Below are 21622 nucleotides of genomic sequence, written 5' to 3'. Positions count from 1 at the left end.
GATACCTAATAAACATCTGGTACCCCAAACTCTGCTTCAGCCTCTTCTCACAGAACCCATCCTGCAATGCCTACATAAGGTAGGCTCCAGCTATGGTCCCCTCCCTCTCTTGCATCCTCAACTTCTCCCTCTCTACTGATCCATTCCCACCCGAATGCCAACATAAAAATAACACCACCCATCTTGAAAACCAAACTCCCCTTGAGCTACTGCTCCATTTCTGTGCTGTCCTATATAGCAAAACTCATGCAAAGGGGGTCTGACTGGGCTCCTTGTCCAATTGGATCCCTTGTCCCCATGCAGGTAATCTCATACCATCCCACAGAAACTGCTCCTGCCAATATCACCAATACCTCAACATTGCTATACCCAATGGTCAAGTCTCTGGTCTCACCTCACCGACCTCTTAGCAGCATCTGATCTAGTTGGTCAAGCCCTCTTCCTTAGACACTTTCCTCCTGGGCTCCTGGGACACAAGTTTTGCTTGATTGTCCTCTCATTTCCCAGGCTACCATTGTGCTTCTCATCTCCTTCCTCCTAGCTCTTCCTCCCCTGACGGTCTCAACACTGCAGAGCTCCAGGGTGCAATCTTGACCTCTCCTATCTTTTTATCTCTACCCGTAATCCCTCTGTGAGTGATCTCATCCAGCCTCAGGGCTTTGAATGCCATGAACGTGTTGGCAACTGCTGAATTTATTATATCTTGAGCTAGAAGCTCTTCACCTGAATGCTAGACTCTCATAGTCAACTGCCTAGTCCACATCTCCACTTTGATACTAATAGGATTCTCCAACTTACACCCAAAAAAAGCAACATTGTTTCTCCCCAAAAACACCAAAACAACCACCCAGTCCCTGGAGTCTTCCTCATCTTAGTCAATAGCTACTCTGTTCTTCCAATTATTGAAGCCCCAAATCCAAAATTATTGTTGACTCCTCACTGTCTCTTTTACTATACATGCAGCACTTTAGAGAATCCTTATAATATTGTCTATTATATTCTCCACCACTCTCATTTCCTTCAAACAGCTTTTTTTTCTTTTTAAATAATTTTTATGTTTAAAGGAGTGTTAGACAAATAGCTTTTTAAATGTCACTTCATCAAAGAGACTTTCCTTAAAACCCATCCACCCTATTGGTACGTCCTATCTCCTGTAAACTGGTTTATTTTTTATCAACATTTGGGATACAATATATTCACTTCTTTTATTTGGTCATTGTCTCTTCAACTAGAATGTAAGTTCCCAGGGAGCAAGGACTTGGTCTTGTCCTCTTAATGACCAGAAGAAATTAAGTATTCAATACGTTTATTATTATTATTATTATTCTCCCCCTTGGAGCTTGCTTGCTGTCTGTGTCCATTCGCTGTGCGTTCTTCTGTGTGTCTGTATTTATTAATATTTTTTATTTATTCCCCCCACCCCTTGTGGCTTACTTGTTGTTTTGCTCTCCGAGTCTATCTGCTGCGCACTCTTCTGTGTTTTCACTTGTCTCCCTTTTCTTGTTGCATCACCTTGCTGAGTCAGCTCTCTGTGGTGTGCAGGCGAGCCTGCCTTCACAAGGAGGCTCCGGGACACGAACCCAGGGCCTGCCATATGGTAGACGGGAGCCCAGCTGACTGAGCCACAGCCGCTTCCCTATTCAATATGTTTTTTGAATGAATGAATGAAAAAGGTGTCTTTGGCTGCCATGACAAATAACAAAGGGCTGGCTTAAACAACGAGAATGGGTGGGATGAAGCTTGGCTTGATAGAACATCAAGAAGGTCCTGTGGCTGAAACAGATGAGGTGAGATTAGAGAGACGGTCAACAATTGGATTATGTGGGGCTTTATAAACCATGATAAGGATTTTGGATTTTATTCCCAGTATGAAGGGAAGCCATGGAAAGGTTTTAAGCAAGGGAGTCCATAATGCCATACGAAAAAATCTTAAAGGCCACCGTGAGGGCTGTGTGACAAGTGGAGGGGGGTGGTCATATGGAAATCAGCAGACCAGTGCAGAGAGTATATTGTGTAGTCCAGGCAGAAGAAAGAAGTGGACAGGACTTGAGCGGAAACAGCATAGGGGGACAAGGTACAAAACATGAAAATAGAAGTGACAGGATTTCCTTTTGTTTTGAACTGGGGTGGGGGAGGGCAAAAGGAAAGAGGATTCAAGGAAAATGTCCCATTTCTGCCCTACAACCCAGAGTCCACTCAGGCCAATTTAACTGATCATATTTCATGTTGAGTCCATTGAGCGAAAGCATCCTCTGGGCAGCGAGGGGTTGAGGAGGTGGGAGAAAAATGAAGGCAGTCACATACAGATGAGGCAACGTTTGGGAAGGGGTGCAATACTGAGCCCCGTTTCTGGAACGCCGATTGCAAATGGTCTCTGCGGAGCTGGAGCTGGCTCAGAACTCGGGAGATGGCTCTGGGCTGCGCAAATACCGTCTTTCCTCTATTCTATCACACGCACAAGCATTTCCTAATACGGTCACAGGCTTCAACTCGATTTACAGTCTCGGGCGAGGTGGAAGAGCCAACAAGGCAGGATCAGTTTTCAGGCGGGGGGTGGTCCTAGGAAATCCAGCCGATTCGCAAGTCGGCCCCTGGCTTGATCTATGGGACACTGAAAAGATCACGTGCCTATTGTCCGCCACCACCGAGGAAAGCTGCAGGTACCAACTTGACAGGACTTGGAAACTTCTCCAGCGCCCCCCGGCACCTGCCCGCCCCGGCCCACCACGGCCCACCGTCTTTTCCGGGAAAGAACCGCGGGCACCAGGAACGCGGACGCCCCCTGGCGTCCCTCCGCGTTCCCGCCCAGACCCGCTGCCGCCCGCCCGCCCCGCGCCGCCCCGCGCCGCCCCAGCCCGCCCCGACCCCGGAGCGGGAGCGCTCGGTCCCCGCCAGCCCGCGCGCGCGCGGGGACTCCCCCCCGGCCCGCCCCGCGGGGCCCCGCCGCGCCCGCCCCGCCTCCCCGCCCGCGCCCGCCGCCGCCAGCCCGCGGCCCTGATTGGCCGCCGCCTTCCCGCTTTCCTCCCCGCGCCGCCATTTTGAAAGTCTTGTTGATCCCGGGCGGCGGGGAGCGCGGCGCGAGCGTCACGCGCGAGAGCGGCCCGCGCGCCTTCCCCTCGGCCCGCGCCGCCCGCAGCCTCCTCGTGCCGTCGCGCGCCGGGCCCGCGGCGCCCGGGACCCGCGGTGAGGGCGCGGCGCCCGCGGAGGGGAGGCCGGGAGGCGCCCGTCCGCCGGGCGGGGGGGGAGACGGCGGCCTGAGGCGGGGGAGGGGCCGCGCGCCGCGGGGAGGCGCGGGCGGGCGGCGCGGGGTTCCCGCCGCGGGACTCCCCGGGGCGGCGGCGCGGGACCGGGGCCCGGCTGGGCCGCGCGTGTGGACGCAACTTTGCGGCCAGGCTTCCCTGCGCTCCGTCTCCTGGGACGAGCCCGCGGGGTCGCGGCGGCCGCGCGCCCTTCCCGCCCCGCCAGGGCCGGGACCCAGGCTTCTCGCTCCCTCGCCGCCCCGCAGGTCGCCGGCATGTCGTCCTCGGCGCCCGCTGCGGAGGGAGAGGGGACCCCCGGGCAGCCCGCCTCCGAGAAGGAGCCCGAGCTGCGCGGCCGGGGAGAAGAAAGTGACGAGGACGACGAGGACGAGGAGGAGGAGGAGGAGGAGGAGGAGGAGGAGAAAGGTGGGCAGGAGGTCGCGTCTGGAGGGACGGGCACTGCAGATGAAGTTGTTTTCTCCGCACAAGACCGTTTTCTTGCTCTTTTTTCCGCTTCGAGGCGTTAACGTGGACGGATGGGCGGCGGGAGTGTGTGCACGGTTTTGTTTTGTTCTCTTTTGTGCAACAGCAGAGAATTAAGTTGGCGAATCCCCGTTTTTATGTCTGGCAGCGGTGTTTGTACTTGGGAAGTGCAGGTGACGCCTTGGCCGGCGGTCGACGGGCATTACCCCTTAATCATTTGACGGGAAGTTTGTTAAGTCTCAGATCTTTTTAAATTCAGTGCGTGTTCATCTTCAAGACGTTGTTAATGCTCGTCCTGGAGTTAAAAATACTTGCGTATTTGCTGAGCTTGAGCAAATGCTTGGCGTCTGGGAGGGGTTCTCTTTCACTGTGAAATACCGGTGAAAGCTGTTTGCTGTATCGAGAAAGTTCAGGGCTGTTTCGGTTTTGGTACTCAGTCTGGCTCAAGGCAGACTCAGACGATTCTTTGGCTGGAGGCATGAAACGGAAGAAGCCTCGGAGTTAAGGAAGGAGTGGTGCTGTCAGGTGCATGCTGCGATGCGCCTTTGAGGTGTATCATCTTCGAAGGTATTGCCATTTAAAAATCCCTATCACAGATCTTAGCAATCTTTGATGATAGTAATCCAGTCTAGGTTTATTTAGTGCATGGCTACAACTCAGCTAAACTTGGAAGAGGTTAGATGTTGTCTTCCAAAACCCAGGTTTAATTGTCAGTTTCTTACAAACCTAAACATTGCCTGAACCAGTGCATGGTTATTTGCATTTTGTACCTACAGCCTGAGTTGAGAATATAAAGTATGTCTTCGTTTAAAGTGATATGTGCTCTATGAAGGGAGTGTGTCCATATTTAAGTACAAAAGGCTTGGAACAAAAAAAATTACTTTTCAGTTTTTCGGAATACAGTAATGGGAAATGGGACTAGTCAAAGACTTCCTCAGCACTTTTTCTTCCACTTCTTTGTCATATATTCTTTTAGGCCAAGGTTGGGATTATCACAAAGATGAGTTTTCTTCATACTAGGAAAACAACATAGATGTCATGCAAAAATACTATATACCCAACACAGTAATGCCTAGGGGACTCTCAGTAATAGTCCAGAGAATCCCATATTTGTTCTAGATGACTAAGTTGTGGGTTTTTTAACATTATCATTTTATTTAAAAACTATCCTCGGTTTCATAGTTCTAGTTTATTATTATTCTATTTCATTTGAGGTGTTTGTGGGACAACTGAAATTTTGAAGGTTTTTATTCTACTTACCCTACCTTGTTTTACTTATTAACTCACTACTGAGAAATCGTAGAAGACAGTGAAATGAAAAGTCTGTGTCCGGAAGCGGACTTGGCCCAATGGATGGGGCGTCCGCCTACCACGTATATGGGAGGTCCAAGGTTCAAACCCCGGGCCTCCTGACTGGAGTGGAGCTGGCCCATGCGCAGTGCTGATGCACGCAAGGAGTGCCGTGCCACGCAGGGGTGTCCCCCTCATAGGGGAGCCCTATGTGCAAGGAGTGCGCCCGTAAGGAGAACTGCCCAGCGTGAAAGAAAGTACAACCTGCCCAAGAATGGCGCTGCACACACGGAGAGCAGACACAACAAGATGATGCAACAAAAAGAGACACAGGTTCCCGTGCCGCGGATGAGGATAGAAGCAGTCACAGAAGAACACACAGCAAATTGACACAGAGAGCAGACAACTTGGGGGGGGGGGGGCGGGGAGAGATAAATAAAAAATAAATCTTAAAAAAAAAAGTCTGTGTCGAACACCGGGCGGGAATGACCAAACTTGACAGTGGTTTTGTGGTGGAGGGGCGGAAGAGGTGAGAGAGATTGTATAGTCAAACAGGACTCCAGGGTTTCTGTCTTAGGCAGCTGGGTGCATGGTATTACCATTTGCTAAAGAAGAGGATGTGTGGCTTTGAGCTAGTTTGGAAATGATTATTACTTTTTTTGCATGTGTTGAGTGTAGGTGCCTGTAGAACATGAAGAGGTGTCCAGTTGGCAGCCAGTGGTATTTGTCAGTTGTTTTGGAGCAGGAGAAACTTCGGCCTGGATTTAGACTGGGAAGCCTTGGCTTATAGATGGTACACAAAGGCAACGAAATGGTTCATGTCACTCAGGGAAAGGTACTGGAGAAAGGGTTGGTTTAGAGTGCTTCCTCTTCATTCTGTTCACGATTGCCAGAATATCCCTGCTGGAATCCCTTTCAGCTTGTTCTTTCTGTGCAAGTCCTTACATTTCTGAATCTTACCGCTCTTAAAAGCCAGCTCCCATGTCTTGGTCCTCTTTCCCTAACCCAAAAATAATCACTCCCTCCTCAACCCTCAGAACTTTCATTTGTGTCTTTCTAAAGATGTTTTGTCATCTTCTACATTGGCATATCATATTATGTCTCACCTCTCTTAGTAGATATGATCTCTTTCAAGAGATGTACGGGGTTCCTTCATCCTCACTTAGTATCTCATACAGCTTTGTACAAAACGGTCATCATTCACTTGATTGAATGGAAGGACCTCCAACAATATATAGTGTCCTCTTATTTGACTTTATTTCAGTCAGTAGGCAAATGATTTTAGATAAATCAAGCTTCATGTTTAAGGTTTTAAGTGTATGATGCATATTTCCCAGCTTGTATTTTTTTAAGCTGTCTAAACAGACTAACATTTCCAGAAGGATTTATGACTATCCTTTTGCACATCATTTAATAAATCACAAAGTAATGTCCTCCCGGTTGATTGCAGTAACTGTAGATGTGTAAAATTTTGCCCTGTCCACAGTGCCTCTGGGCTGCTCTGCCTTCATGTCCTCGTTTTTGTCTCCTGTCAGTTTACTAAATTATTGCTATTTATTCTCTATATCTTTTTGAATCTCTTTTTACAGTCTTTCTCAACTTGCTGTTTCTGATGTACAGCAAACTGTGAACCACAATGTATAATAATGTCTAAACAGAAAGTAGGCTGAGTGAGGACCTAGGTGATTTTTCACAAATACAAAGTACATGAACTTCCATAGCAATAATTGTAGTTGGATAAAAGTTCGTTTTCTGGAAGAAAAAAAAATTTTTTTTTTTTTTAAGATTTTTTAAAATTTGTTTATTTCTCTCCCCTTCCCCCCCGCCCCGGTTGTCTGTTCTCTGTGTCTATTTGCAGCGTCTTCTTTGTCCACTTCTGTTGTTGTCAGCTGCACAGTAATCTGTGTTTCTTTTCGTTGCATCATCATCTTGTGTCAGCTCTCCGTGTGTGCGGCACCATTCCTGGGCAGGCTGAGCTTTCTTTTGCGCTTGGCCGCTCTCCTTACGGGGCGCACTCCTTGCGCGTGGGGCTCCACTGCGGGGGGGGGGGGGGGGGGGCGGGGACACCCCTGCGTGGCAGGGCACTCCTTACACGTGTGCATGGGCCAGCTCCACACGGGTCAAGGAGGCCCGGGGTTTGAACCGCAGACCTTCCGTGTGGTAGATGGACACCCTAACCACTGGGCCAAGTCCGCCACCTTTTTTTTCTTTTAAACTGAATTCTCTGTGAGGTTGCCAGGTTAAAAAAACGTTTCTCTAAAGAAACTTCAGTGGTGCTATTAACTTGTCAAGTGTTTTATCTCTGTCATTTTTTTCTCAAAACAGTGCCCAGGAGAAGAGTTAAGTATTAGGTTTCAGGGATCTTTTATTACACATTTATTCAATAAAGCTAATATATTCTTTAAGCTTTTTGTTAAGAAGTATTAATTATTTTCTAGAAAAGAGTCTCATTGTGGAAGGCAAGAGAGAAAAGAAAAAAGTGGAGAGGTTGACAATGCAAGTCTCCTCTTTACAAAGAGAACCATTTACAATTGCACAAGGTAAGTTTGTTCTATGTTTCTTCTATTTTAAGGTGAAAATGTATAAATATATAAAATGGTTAGCAGTGTTTGGTTTTTACTGTGTAACAAGTAGTATTTATAGTATAATTTTATTTAATTTGCCCTATTAGAGCAAAAATTATGTAAATTATGGTGTAACAATAATCCTCATTTAAATTAGCTTTGTATTAACAAGCAGTGCATATTTAACTTTAATTACTCTTGTCTTTTTTCCTAGGGAAAGGGCAAAAACTTTGTGAAATTGAAAGGATACATTTCTTTCTGAGTAAGAAGAAAACTGATGAACTCAGAAATCTACACAAACTGCTTTACAACAGACCAGGCACTGTGAGACCTTTTCCATACCTTTAACCTAGTAGCACATTTATGTATTTAAATGCTTTACAATGGAAGCATAATTTTAGTCCTGTAATTTCTACACTATGTAAGAGAGCAAACTGAGACACATACTTGTTAATGACTTGTCAAAAGGCAACTAAGCAACTTCGCAACTAAGACAATATCCAGGGTACTTTCTACTGTAGTTGTTTTTATTCAAAACTGAAATCTCAGATTTTGAAATCTAAATTGTGATGATTTTAGCATTCCCTGTTTTAGGAGAAAGTGTTTTTGGTTCTGGCCACTAAGAAAAATTATTCAATACAGTTGTATCTCATTTTGATCAAATATCTGATAAATTAGGTAATGATTCCTTGACACAGGATTTGTTAAAGTAAATCACTGTTTCATTTACTGAGTTTTTTAATTGTACACACTGCTTCATTAGTCCACATAGTTTTGATTGAAGAAATTGCTTCTGGTTGTGCATGGCAAGGCAGTGTTTGACATTGTTACAATAGACCATCTGAAGCATATTATTTATTTTCATATATGCTCTCTCATTTGATCCTCACAGCGCTCTAATTTATACAAGTCCCATACTAGTAAATGGTTTTAATTTATTGGTGTGGTCTCTATTCTTTATTTTTCAAAGCATGAAATCTCTGACCTTCTAATTCCGAAAATAAGAAATACAGCAATTCATCTTACTTAGGAAAGGAATTTTTTTTAAGTAGTAACTTTCCACATCCCCTGGAATTGTCAGATAATATTTAGTTATGGTTTTACCATTACCACTAAAAATTTCCAGATGAAAATTCATTCATATTCAAATTGTGATTATCAAAGAATTGTTTGTAGACATTTATAATATTAACATATATTAGTAGCAGATATGTTTTCCAGTTTTGAAAAAACAAATATGTAACTTAGAGACAGATATGAAAATAGAGTTGTTGGCTTTGAAATTTTTTTTTTGTATATTACTGGGTAATAGTATTAATAAAAAGAAAAACATTTTTAGGTGTCCTCATTAAAGAAGAATGTGGGTCAGTTCAGTGGCTTTCCATTTGAAAAAGGAAGTGTCCAGTATAAAAAGAAGGAAGAAATGTTGAAAAAGTAAGTTATTTTTATAAATAACCATGTTTTAGTTAATGTGTTCTAATTTTTTTTAAACACTTAGATACAGTCGATCAAATATTTTCAGTAGATTGCTAATTCTTTGTTTTAAATGCCACAGTCTGTTTTGTCTTCATCACTATTACGATGTGCATTGCATTCTAATAAATATTGTGTTTCAAGGTTATTGAAAGCTTTTAATCATAGTAATTTGTTTTCCAGAAGAATGACATACAGATGTAAATCATGTATGTAGTTCAAAATTCAGAAGGTCTAAAAGGGAATGTAGTAAAAAATCTTCCCACTTCTGTCTCCAGTCAGCCATTCTTGATCCCCTCTTTGTAGGTACCATTTAAACTAATTTGAGGAGACTCAGTTTGATGAAGCAATATCCTTCAGCATAATGCAAGCAGGATGATATCTTAGAACTTACGTTTATTAAATCTCTTGTAGTTTAAGAATTTTAATAGAGATGGTTGACTATTACTTAATTGAATATTATCATATTAGGGATCACTAGAAAAATGATCAAGTTCATGAATTTTATGAAACTCCTGCTTAATTTCAAGTGAATTAGTTTATTGTACTGCCTTTAAAACTTTAATTGATAGATGAAGTTTTCAATTTATTAATAGCCATATTTAGATGTATTTGATACACTAGCCAAGATTATTTAGGAGTGTTTTTAAGATTCAGAGAAACATTGTTTGCTTTTTAAAATGTATGTAACTGAGCAAACTGGATTTGATTACCTTTATGTTGTGGAGAATACGTATAAATTTTCCTACGTAATCACCCTGGCTTCTATTTTATGTTTCAGATTTAGAAATGCCATGTTGAAGAGTATCTGTGAGGTCCTTGATTTGGAAAGATCAGGTGTAAATAGTGAACTGGTGAAGCGGATCTTGAATTTTTTAATGCATCCAAAGCCTTCTGGCAAAGTGAGGATCAGTTTTGTATTATTTAAGCCTCTCTGCATTTTCTTTTTATGAAAGAATAATTTAGTGGTAGCAGCAGCTTTCCTGTCAACATTCAGAGATACCCTTTGTTCAAAGAATATGCCTTTCATTGACACACCGTCAATGATTTCATAATAGAGATACCATAGGAGGCATAGAGATGTGTTCTCCCGTATCAATTATAAGTGATAAAAGATTAGGAAAAGTGAGATTATTAACTAAATTAATGTCACATGAAGCAGAAAATACAAACTATCGAGGTTTATGTATCTAGAAGTCACTAGAAGGACAGATAGATGGGATTGAGGAGGAGGTGGTGGGGGTAGGGTGTGCACCCTTAATCAAGGCAGGAGAGACAAGGAAGGGCTGTATTAGAACTGGATATTTTCTAGATCCTGGAGTAAGGTTATGAAAAAGTGACATAAAGAAAGCTGACTCTTATAGGTTTCCTAGATTGAGTTTCCAGAATCCTCAACAGAACCTACGAGCTAGATAGAGAAGTAATAGGGCCTTACAGTTTCCTATTCTTAAAATTTAAATTAGGTGCACCCTAATTAATAGTAAAAAATGACATCAGTGACTTGAAACATCTGTTGAAGTTTTACTTGGATGACCTTGTTACATGTCTGTCAGGAAGGTTTTTCATATTCCTCATTTTGATAGGAAAGAAAGGGTGAAGAGATCTAGGATCTTAGGAGTTGAGAGGATCACCACCCCATCAGAGGAAAAAGCATAAAGAAGAGAAAACAGAAAATCGATCTGGGGACTTTGAGTTTGCCTGCTTTTAGTCCTGGTCATTAGCTGGACAAGGACCGATAGGACTATTTGACATGTTAACTTTGGTCAAGCACCACAGACCCAAATGGATATGATGATTTTTTGGTGTTTTGAGTTGGCTGGAGCAGGAGAAATGATGAACTATTATTCCAGCTTTTACTACCAGAATACGATTACTAAGTTGACTAGGTTATAAGGAGTATGTTGTATTCTTCTTTTTATTGGTGATTTTCAATTCTTACAGTTTCAGGACCCCATCTTAAAAAATTATTGAGGAACCCAAAAGCTTCTTTTATATGGGTTGCCTCAATATTTTCTATATTCAAAATTAAAACTGAGAAAATTTTAATAGTAAGCCCATTACATGTTCACAAAAGTAATATTTTGTGTGAAAAATAACTGTAGTTTCATAAAATTAAAAGAATGGCATGCTTTATTTTTACAAATCTCTCTAATGACTGGCTTAAGAGAAAACAGCTCGATTCTCATTTGCTTCTGCACTGAGTCTATTGCAATATTATTTTGCTCAAAATATATGAAGGAAATCCAGCCTAACAGGTATGTTAGTTAGAAAAAGAAGGAATATTTAAAAAGCCCGTTTAGATAATCGGGGGTATTCTCGATTTACATAGCACCAAAGCTTAACAAGTGGTAGTTTCTTAAAGGTTAGTTACAATGTGATATCTGAAACCATGCCACGAACTTGGATCTTTTTCCTGTGCCTGATATGGCCATGTAACACCATTTGGAAAATATTAGTTCCCTGAATTATGCAGATCTTCAAATGTTGAGACATTTCATTAAGCACATTCATTAATATAACTACTGCCTCATCAGAAAAATCTTCAGCTCTTGGGAAGCTGCCAGGTTCATAGTGGTGGATATGAATTTTTCAGAATTCTAATTTCCTCTTGAAATCTCAAAATTTTTCATTAGCAATAGATGTTACCAGTTATTTTCCTTGAAGTGACAGGCTAACTTTGTTCATTTTTGAGACATGTCCCTAAAGTTACCACGAACATTTATAGAATTGAATGTAAGATTATATTATGCATTTTTCCATTAATGTTTCTGCTTATTACAAAAAATAAAATACAGTTGGCAAGATTTAAACAACATAAAAGATACTCATAATCTCAGAAATAAGTAATAGTAATTCCTTATATATATCTTTCCAGATCCTTCAACTATGGAAATTTATTTTATGGTTTTCAAATTCAGAATTTAGAAATAATCTAAAACTGCATTTAAAAATTAGATTTATTGGTTAATATAATCATTTTCCTCAAGTCATCTACTGTGCTTTTAAAATATGCACAGTATAGTAAAATAATGAAAGTAGTAGCAATACACTTATTTTTTGGTTCTTGGTTGATTTTTATGAGTAACGTACCCAACATTCTTAGAATTTAACTTCACAGTGTATTTAGAAACATTGGCAAATATGAACTTGGTATGCTGAAAGTGGAACCCGGAAGGTACTGTGACTCTACACTATATAGTTCATTCTCAGATTCAGATGGTAATTGGTGATGGGGTTTTGTTTTCTTTTTTGGGTAGTTGCTCCCAGGCCTTTAGTGAAGAGTCCCCTAAAGCAAAGACCTCTGGCAGTGACAGTTTTAGTGCTTTATTGGAATGAAATAAATTATGACTCTAACTCAGTATTGTCTTGATAAAGTAGAAACAACTCTCTGAGCTTAACACAGGTGTTGTTAAACTTCTAGTCCCATGTCAGACTGTAGAATACATATTTCTCAATAATTGTAAAAAGTCTTTTTCTAGGTATTTAAAATATTAACTAAAGGGTATTAGTAGAGGAAATTTTTAGGTTAATGTGACACATTAAAGATGAATTATTCTCTGTAAAGCTGCTAAGCTTGTAAATATAATTTCTTGAGAAAGGAACCAGAACAAATTGAGTTGAGAATTAGTTACCAAAAAAAACATTTGTTTGGGTAGGGGGACAGGGTATGTGAGAATCCCGTATATTTTTGATGTAACTTTATGTAATCTAAAATTTGTTTAAGAATACAGGAATTTTTAAAAGGCAATAAAATCCCATTTGTTTTGACTTGGAAATTTAATAACCTCATTGGTGTTACCTTTTTAACTTTTATCTTGCTCAGCCCTTGCCAAAATCCAAAAAAACCTCTAGCAAAGGCAGCAAAAAGGAACGGAACAGTTCTGGAATGGCACGGAAAGCTAAGCGAACCAAATGTCCTGAAATTCTGTCAGATGAGTCCAGTAGTGATGAAGATGAAAAGAAAAAAAAGGCAGAGTCTTCAGACGATGAGGATAAAGAAAGCGAAGAGGAGGTAAAGTGTTGTATTCTGTCTTTTTTTCTCTTTCCACGGGAAGAAAACTTTCTGCTGTATAATAGGTAAGGTAGAAAACAATTATTCTAGGATCTGTCAATAGTGCTGTATTGGGTTTTTTATTTCTGAAGTTACAAAAATAGTTAAGTACACACCTCATTCTTTCCCTTCAGGGGCTTTACGAAGTTTTTATTTCATTGCCGTGAGAGTTTGTATTAGTCAGCCAAAGTGGTGTTGATGCAAAATACCAAAAATTGGTTGGTTTTTATAAAGAGTATTTATTTGAGGTAGGAGTTTACAGACACCAGGCCATAAGCATAAGTTACTTCCCTCACCAAAGTCTATTTTCACGTATCAAAGCAAGATGGCTGTCAACGGCTGTGAGGGTTCAGGCTTCCTTTCTTCCTGGGGTTCTAGCTTAAGGTTTCAGCATCAAACTCTAACATCAAAAACCCCTAACTCTGTCCTTTGCCATGCCCTACTGGTAAAAGAGGTTTACATAATTACTTAATCAAGTAAGCCTCTGAATCCAGTATAATCTACTATGCCCAGAGGAAAAGATCTGTTTACAAACATAATCCAGTATTTCTTTTTGGAATTCATCAATAATGTCAAACTGCTGCAGAGCTGGAAAAGAGTGAAGTTGGCATAGACTGGATTTGAAGTGGGTTGAAGCTCAACCTGGGTACCTTTAGTGCGGGGTGGGGGTGTCTATGTGTCCTAAATAGGAACACATAGGAGCCAAGTCTTTAGAGAGTCTTTCCTTGTATATTAATACTTTATGACTGCCTTGAACCATTTACTCTGTTTTATGTAAAAAGTAGAGTTTAAGGACTACCATTTTTTTCCTCTTTCCTGGGGATTATTTAATGAAAATAATAGCACTTTAAGTTTGCTTGGTGGGTAAATTTTGTATCACTAGGAAAACCTGTCATTTTTTTCCTTTTTTTAAAATTTAACTTCATTTTCAAATAATTTCAGATTTTCAGGACAGTTCAAAAATAATACAAAACCCATACAGAAAACTCAACATATCCCTATCCCTTGAGATACCCAGATCCACCAATTTTAACATTCTGCCATCAATTTTAACATTTTCCACATTATTCTGTCTGTCCATCTATCTTTATTTTCTAAACCTTTGAGAGTAGGTTATGTACTTCATATACCTTGATCACTTAATATTTTCATGTATTTTTCCTGAGTTAGGATATTCATTTATGTAACCATCTTAAGGGCAGTTAGCAAGTTCAAAAAAATTAACATTGATATAAAGCTTACAGTCTCTGTTTTTTCTTATGTCCCAGTAATGTCCTTTTGTCCTTTTTTATTGTTAGACACAGTCCAGAATCATGGATTACATTAAATTACCATTGTCTCTGTAGTTTCTCTTTTTATTTTAAAAATTGTGGAAGCATTAACAATATAAACTTTCACATCTGTACCACTCCGAAGCCTACCATTCAGTGGGTTTAATCACATACAGTGTTGTGCTACCCTCTGTTACCATCATCCATTACAGAACTTTCCTGTCACCCCAAACAAAAACTGCACAACCATCATGCTTTAATTTCCCATTGCCCTCCCCTCTTGCTCACCCCTGATAACTGGTATTCTATTCTCTAGCTTCCATCAATTTGTATTTTCTAGCTATGTCATAAAAGTGAAATCATAAAATAACCTATTCTTATGTCTTAACTTCACTAAACATGATGTCTTCAAGATTCTTCCATGTAATGGTATATATCAGAATTTCATTCCTTTTTACTTCTGAATAATATTCTATTTTATGTCTATGCCATATTTTGTTTATCCTTTCATCTGCTGGTGGACACTTGGGTTGCTTCCAGTTTTTGGCTGTTGTGAATAATGCTGCTATGAACATAAGTGTACAAATACCTGTGTGAGTGCCTGTTTTCAATTCTTTTGAGTATATACCTAGAAGTGGGATGGCCGGTTTATTAGTCAGGGTTCCCTAGGGAAGCAGAATCAACAAGAGATCTGTCAATAGTATGCAGTTCTGTAAGAGTCTCTCACGCAGCCGTGGGGATGCACAAGTCCAGGTTCCGCAGGCAGGCTGCAACCAGAGGCTGCAGTGAAAGTCCAGTGAAGGTTCTTGACGAGTTTTGGGAGATGCTGGCTGTCCAAAGATGAGCTGGGAAATTCTTTCTCAATGCTGGAATCACTTCCCCTTTTAAGGCATTCAACTGATTGGGTTAAGCATCACTCATTGCTGATGACAATCTCCCTGACTGGTGTAATTATAACCAGCTATCTATGATTTACCACTGCAATAAAGTCAATGGTGACTGAAGTCCATGAATGCCCTTATATTACAGTTAGCCCAGTGCTTGCTTGACCAAACAACAGGGCACAATTACCTGGCCGAGTTGACACAATAGCTTAATCATTACAGGCGGGTCATGTGGTAGCGCTATGTTTAACTTTTTGAGGAACCATCAAACTATTTTCCATGCAGCCACACCATTTTGCAACCCCACCAAAAATATACAAGGGTTCCTATTTCTCTGCATCCTTGCCAGTGCTTATTTTCCATTTTTTTAGTAATAAGCATTCTAGAGGGCATGAGGTGGTGTCTCATTGTGGTTTTGATTTATGTTCCCTGATGGCTAATGATGTTGAGTGTCTTTTCATGTGCTTATTGCCATTTGTATATTTTTGGAGAAATATCTGTTCAAGTCCTTTAACCATTTTTAAATTGGGTTGTTTTTTTGTTATTGAGTTATGTATTTTGCATAGTAGATCCTTATCAGATAAATGATTTGCAAATATTTTCTCCCATTCTGTTGGTTGATTGCCTTTTTTTTTTTAACTTTTGGAGTACTTGGAAAAATTGAGAATATTTAGTTTCCAAAGCGAAACTTTAGGACCAGAGGAGAGATGCTGAAGCAATTAGGCTTAATTTTATCCTCTTCTTAATGTGTATCTTTAATCAAGTGAACAAGGAAGAGTGGGTGCAAGGAGATAAGTTCCTATTATTGTTAATGGTGTTTGGGTAAACTCTCAACTTTGTTTTGGTGTGTACCCCTTCATTCAGATAACAGAACTTGCACTATTAATAGGGTAATCTCCTGAGGGAGAGCAAGCCAGGATATGGCTAGCAAGTGTTGCAGATGCGAGAACTAAGAGCGGTGCAGTACCAGATGAGCAAGATGAGCATCAATCCAACCACAGATGATCCATTACTCACGCAAATGCTCCATCTCTACAAAAGAGCACGTGCAATTCAAACACAGCCGCTCACCCTGCGCGCTCTTCTTCTCCTTTTACTCTCCCTTGTGCCAAACTCAGAATCCACCCTTCTATGGGGCGCTGTCCAAAACCCCCCGGGATTCCTTTTCCTCACCCTGGAAAGTCCCAATTTTCCAAAAACATTTGTCACCACCTGTAACATCTCTTTGCCTTGTAACCCTCACACCCAAATCACATATACCCTCTTCAATGCTTTCTTAACACCCCCCCAAGATGCCCTACTTCTCTTCTACAACAATACCTCCAACATCACCACAGAAAATATTCTCTATAACAATCTTCTAATCTTCACTCGTACGCCTATGGGAGACTTCTTCCCTGGCCTCAATCACCACTCATCAAACGAAAACTGCTCAGGTACCTTTTTCATTCTAAACGGCACTTGGCTGTGGAAAAGCTACTCCAACTGCACCTATGCAAAAGACCCATACCCCTCACAACCTTTATGCCCTCCTCTTGTAAATACATCTTCTCTACTCTCTGACTTTACCTGGCATCCCTGCCTCCCCACCTCTAGGCCTGAAGCCTTGTCCAACAGCTCCTCTTCAGGGTCTCTTTGGATTGAACCTCTAGCTAGCATAAGCTCTAAAAACGACTCATTAAAGTACTTCAAACGAGATCCCCGGCAACATATTCGCTCTATATTCACTAGTACTCAATTGTGTGGTAGCTTTGGCAAATGCCTTGATCTCCGCCCTTTCCTTTGTCTCTCCCACTGCACTATAAGGAACGGCACATGGTCATTCAACAATAGCGGCAAATGGGAAGCCGATGTTCACCCTAATTCCACCCACACCCTCTCAGCGTCTCCTGCCTTTCCTTGTGTAAAACCACCATTTGCCTTCTTTACCTGCCCCTCACTCAATTTCTCCAACCCCTCCTGTAACATCTCCAGTTGCTAGAATGCCTCTAACCATCCTTATGCCTATCTTATACAGCAGCCCGAAATGCTTTGGCTTCCTATCAATTCCTCTACTTGGGTTGCTCCTGTCTTTCAGCAATTCTCTTCACAGGAACTTAGCCTTACTAGATCTCGACGAGATTTTGGCATCACAGCAGCACTCATGTCGATCTTCATTCTCAGCCTCGCCTCTGCCGTAGCAGCAGCCGTCTCTCTCACACAAACAAGCCTAACCGTAGCAGCCCTCAACAATATCTCCTCCACCGTTCAACACGCACTCGCCACGCAGAACCAAATCAACCTACAAATTCATGCGGCAATCCTCAATCTTCAACAGCAAATAGACCTTATAGCCGAGGACACGGCTGCATTGTGGCAAGTCACCAGCACCATCTGCGATGGACGCTATGCATTCTCCCACCTGTGTCTTACTCCAGTCCCAGTAACCAACACCATGCAACAACGACTAGCCTTGCGGTTCCAGCTAGTGACTTCCTACAATATTACCTTTTGGAACCTTACCGCCTCGCTGCAGGAAAATATAGACATTCTAAGGCACATATCAATTCCATCTCTCTCCTCAAACTTGTTAAGCGTATTGTACCACAAATTAACCTCTATGCTGTCTCCCGCGTCCCTAACCCTATACGTTATCATTGTACTTATAATTTTTGCCTTATTCCTGATTGTAAAATGTATCAGAAACCACAAATCTAATGTCCTCCAGAAGCAGAAATTAATAGCCTTAGCTATCCTTGCCTTAAATAAAAACAGAGAGGGAACTGAGGGAGAGCAAGCCAGGATATGGCTAGCTAGTGTTGCAGACGCCAAAGTTTGAGATAGTAATCCGTCTCCTGCCGCAGCCAGATGGTGTGGGTCAACACGCCCCCATTTGCTCTCAGCACTCTGCCTGCCTAAACCTGCGCTCCGCCTCAGAGCCGCCCCTTACCCACATAACCAATCATAGCAAGCAAGCCCATATATAAGAACCTTACTCTCGCAATAAAGTAGATCTGCACCATCACCCGTCTCCGTGAGTGACTCTCCCGTCAGTCTCACCTGCTGCGAGGCCCGTCAGAAACAGCCTCAATCTCCCTTGTCTTATTTATGTCAGTTTGACATTTTGTGCCAGATAATTCTTTGTTTTAGGGGGAGAGCTGTCTTAAGCATGTGGAATTTTTGCCCACTAGATGCCATTAGCATCTCCCCTCCCAGTTGTGACCATCCAAAATATCTCCAGTCGTTTCCAGATGGCAGGGGGTGGGGTGGAGTGGGGTCTCCAGTTTAACACCATCAGATTAGAAGGAATAAAGGTATGATGGACTTCTGATTTTGTATGTGTATGTTTGGTTTCTGTTTGTTTTGAGGTATTTAAAATTCATGCTTGTTTTAGTGTCAGGTTCTATAAAGACTTGTAAAGCTAAGGATAAAATACTTCACAACTTAAAAAAGACTTATAAATCTAATGGGTGCTTTATAAATACCTTAATACATTTTAGGCATTACAGACGATGAGTAATCTAAGCACTAAGGTTTTATGGATTGGTTAAAACCTTTTAGGGACATTTGGGAGCAAAACATGTTCGTTTATATATATATACATAACAGTGGTGGTCTTAAAGTTATAGTATTTCTCATTCAACAGATTTTCAGTTATCTACTATGTGCCATTCACTGTGCTTCCTAAACCTTTTGTAAGGGCAGAGTTATAGCATAAAAAGTTGTCAGGTAATAAATAATTTTTCATAGAGCATGGGCTTTGGAACCTGTTTGAGTTCAAATCCTGGCTCTACTTGGATTATCACTGTATAACCATGGGCAAGTTATTTAAACTCTACCTTAGTTTCCTATCCATAAAATGGAGATAATAGTAGCCCAGTCTGATTGGGTTGTATTAAATGACTTGCTATATTAAAAACACTTAGAACAGTGGTTGGCATTAAGTAATATATTAATGTTAGTTAATGGCTGCTTGTGGCCGTTAGTAGTACCATGACCTTTATCACTATAGAGATTCCTAAATCCAGTCTTCCTTTGATTACCAAGGTACAGGATAAAAAGTGAGGGTATTTTTAACTCATTTTCTTGTTTCCAGACTGTTAGCCCATTGTTCTAAGTAGAGTTAGCTGGAGTCTCTGTGTTGTGTGTGTGTGTGTGTGTGTGTATAAAATTCTGCTATGTAACCGTCTTGTTACTAGATACTGATCACAGCTGGAACTATCCCATCAAATCAAAGCCTTACTTATTACAGTGCTATAACTTAGGGCCCATTGCCAGGTCAAATGAAGATCCATGGGGCAGCACATAAAAATGCTTTTATAGACATTAAGTATATAAAATAAGATAGTATAAAAGCTTTATTATAGTGTTTGTTTGTTTTTTAAGATTTATTTATTTATCTCTCCATCTTGCTCGCCCGCCAGCCCCGGTTGTCTGTTCTCTGTGTCTATTTGCTGCGTCATCTTCTTTGTCCGCTTCTGTTGTCGTCAGCGGCACAGGAATCTGTGTTTCTTTTTGTTGCATCATCTTGTTGTGTCAGCTCTCCGAGTGTGCGGCGCCATTCCTGGGCAGGCTGCGCTGTTTCGTGCTAGGCGGCTCTTCTTACAGGGTGCACTCCTTGTGCGTGGGGCTCCCCTACACAGGGACATCCCTGCGTGGCATGGCATTCCTTGCGCACATCAGCACTGTGCATGGGCCAGCTCCACACGGGTTTGAACCGCGGACCTCCCATGTGGTAGGCGGATGCCCTAACCATTGGGCCAAGTCCACTTCCCTGTAGTGTTTCATTTGAAGGATTTTTTTGCAGGGGCTGATAGTGGCAGATTTTCTAAAATACAGTTCCAATGAACTCTATACTGAGAATACCTTTTCTTTATCCCTGGCAAATTTCCCTCTGGCCAGCATAGGTATTCTTCATTGCTCTAAAGATCCTTTCAAATTTAGGGCTATCCTCTTCAAAAACTTTATTGCTGATTCATTTCCATGGAAAGCTCTGACCGCCTTTGAAAAGTAAGTGCTGAGGGGGGAGTAGAGTATTTCTTTATTGTTTGTTCATTTTTTGAAGCTCAGTTAAGTGGCAGCTGTGTTAAGGATTTCATAAATGGAAAATCTTTGATCATTACTGTGAAAGGACCTTTTTTCCCAAGAGGCCATAAAGACTTGAAAGTTGATTGGAAATGTTGCCTAAAGGTGGAATTTGTTTGCGGCTTTTTTTTTAAATATAAAATTACTAAGTTAATACTATTTATTTTATTTCCTGAAACTTACTTTTCTTTCATAAATAAAAGACCTGCCCATTAAGATCAGCTTCTTGTTCTGTTTTAGATTCTTGCAATTAAATAGCTATGAAATTAAGAGCATTGGAGTAATCTGTATTAAAGTGTTGAAGTGAGAAATCTTACTCAAGCTTAAATTCAGTTCGAGTTGTAGTTGTCCCTTGGCCAGTCATGTGAGATTGAATATTTCTTTTTTTATTTAAATATTTTATTTGTTTGTTTGTTTATATTTCCCCTCCCCCCCCTTGTTTTTCACTTGCTGTGTCTGTTCATCTTCCTTGTTTCTTTAGGAGATACTGGGAGCCAAACCCACTGGCCTCTGATGTGGGAGGGAGATGCCTAATTGCTTGAGCTACCTCTACTCCCTGCTTTATTGTGGTTCATTATATTTTCCTCCCCACATCTCTTATTGTGTCATCTTGTTGCATCACCTTACCGCACCTGTCGCATCAGCTTGCTGTCTTTAGGAGGCACCAGGAACCTCTGCTCCCTGCTTTGTTATATCTCTCACTATGCTTTTTCTTCTTGTGTCTCTTAATGTGTCAGCTTGCTGCACTTGCCCATCGTTCCAGCTTGCTGTCTTCTTTAGGAGGCATCAGGATCCGAACGAGTGACCTCCCATGTGATAATCGGGAGCCCAGTCACCTGAGCCACATCTACTTCCCTGAATATTATTTCTAAATCTGCTAATTTTCACGTTTAATCTTAACTGCATGGAAGAATAGGATGTTTAATTTATAAGTAAATTTCTTTTTTTTTTTTTTTTTTGAGGTACCTGGGACCCTTGTATGTGGGAAGCTGGTGCTCAACCACTGAGCCACATTAGCCCCCAGATTCATTGTTTTTAAAATGTAGAATTGTCATCAGTGAAAATCCACAAAAGTTAAAGCAGTTGGCAGTTTTTAAAAGAAAATATGTCACACTTAGCTTTCTCTATCTGAAGCTCCATTTCTCTGATATGCAGTGGTTCATATCAGCTTTTTAATCCTGGCTTTTTTTTGGAATTAACTCAAGTAAGATGGTGCTCTTTCTGAGAGTCACTTGGATAATTCCTTTATGAAACAAGCATTCTAAACTTTGGTTCTAGGACGTTTACAATTATTAGGGCAGTA

The 21622-nt window shown here is 41.3% G+C and overlaps 1 protein-coding gene across 3 annotated transcripts in view; it reads left to right on the top strand.

Moving 5' to 3' along the window:
- Positions 1 to 3036: 3036 nt before the first annotated feature.
- DEK (DEK proto-oncogene) overlaps positions 3037 to 21622 on the top strand; it is a 33740-nt gene continuing 15154 nt past the window's right edge. Inside the window, exons 1-8 of one of the 3 annotated variants that reach the window (XM_058285288.2) lie at positions 3047 to 3183; positions 3506 to 3665; positions 7451 to 7552; positions 7791 to 7900; positions 8916 to 9010; positions 9831 to 9951; positions 12873 to 13061; positions 17419 to 18090. In XM_058285288.2, coding sequence (XP_058141271.1) covers positions 3515 to 3665; positions 7451 to 7552; positions 7791 to 7900; positions 8916 to 9010; positions 9831 to 9951; positions 12873 to 13061; positions 17419 to 17952 — 1302 coding nt within the window. In that variant the 5' untranslated portion in view covers positions 3047 to 3183; positions 3506 to 3514 and the 3' untranslated portion in view covers positions 17953 to 18090. Of the gene's footprint in view, positions 3184 to 3505; positions 3666 to 3743; positions 4290 to 7450; positions 7553 to 7790; positions 7901 to 8915; positions 9011 to 9830; positions 9952 to 12872; positions 13062 to 17418; positions 18091 to 21622 lie in introns of those variants that run through there. The other 2 variants (XM_058285290.2, XM_071210991.1) reach the window with 2 other exon arrangements.

The sequence above is a fragment of the Dasypus novemcinctus genome, chromosome 22, assembly GCF_030445035.2.
Source record: "Dasypus novemcinctus isolate mDasNov1 chromosome 22, mDasNov1.1.hap2, whole genome shotgun sequence".
Classification (NCBI taxonomy): Eukaryota; Metazoa; Chordata; class Mammalia; order Cingulata; family Dasypodidae; genus Dasypus; species Dasypus novemcinctus.
Note: the sequence above shows the minus strand (reverse complement) of the source record. Positions and strands in the feature narration are given on the sequence as shown.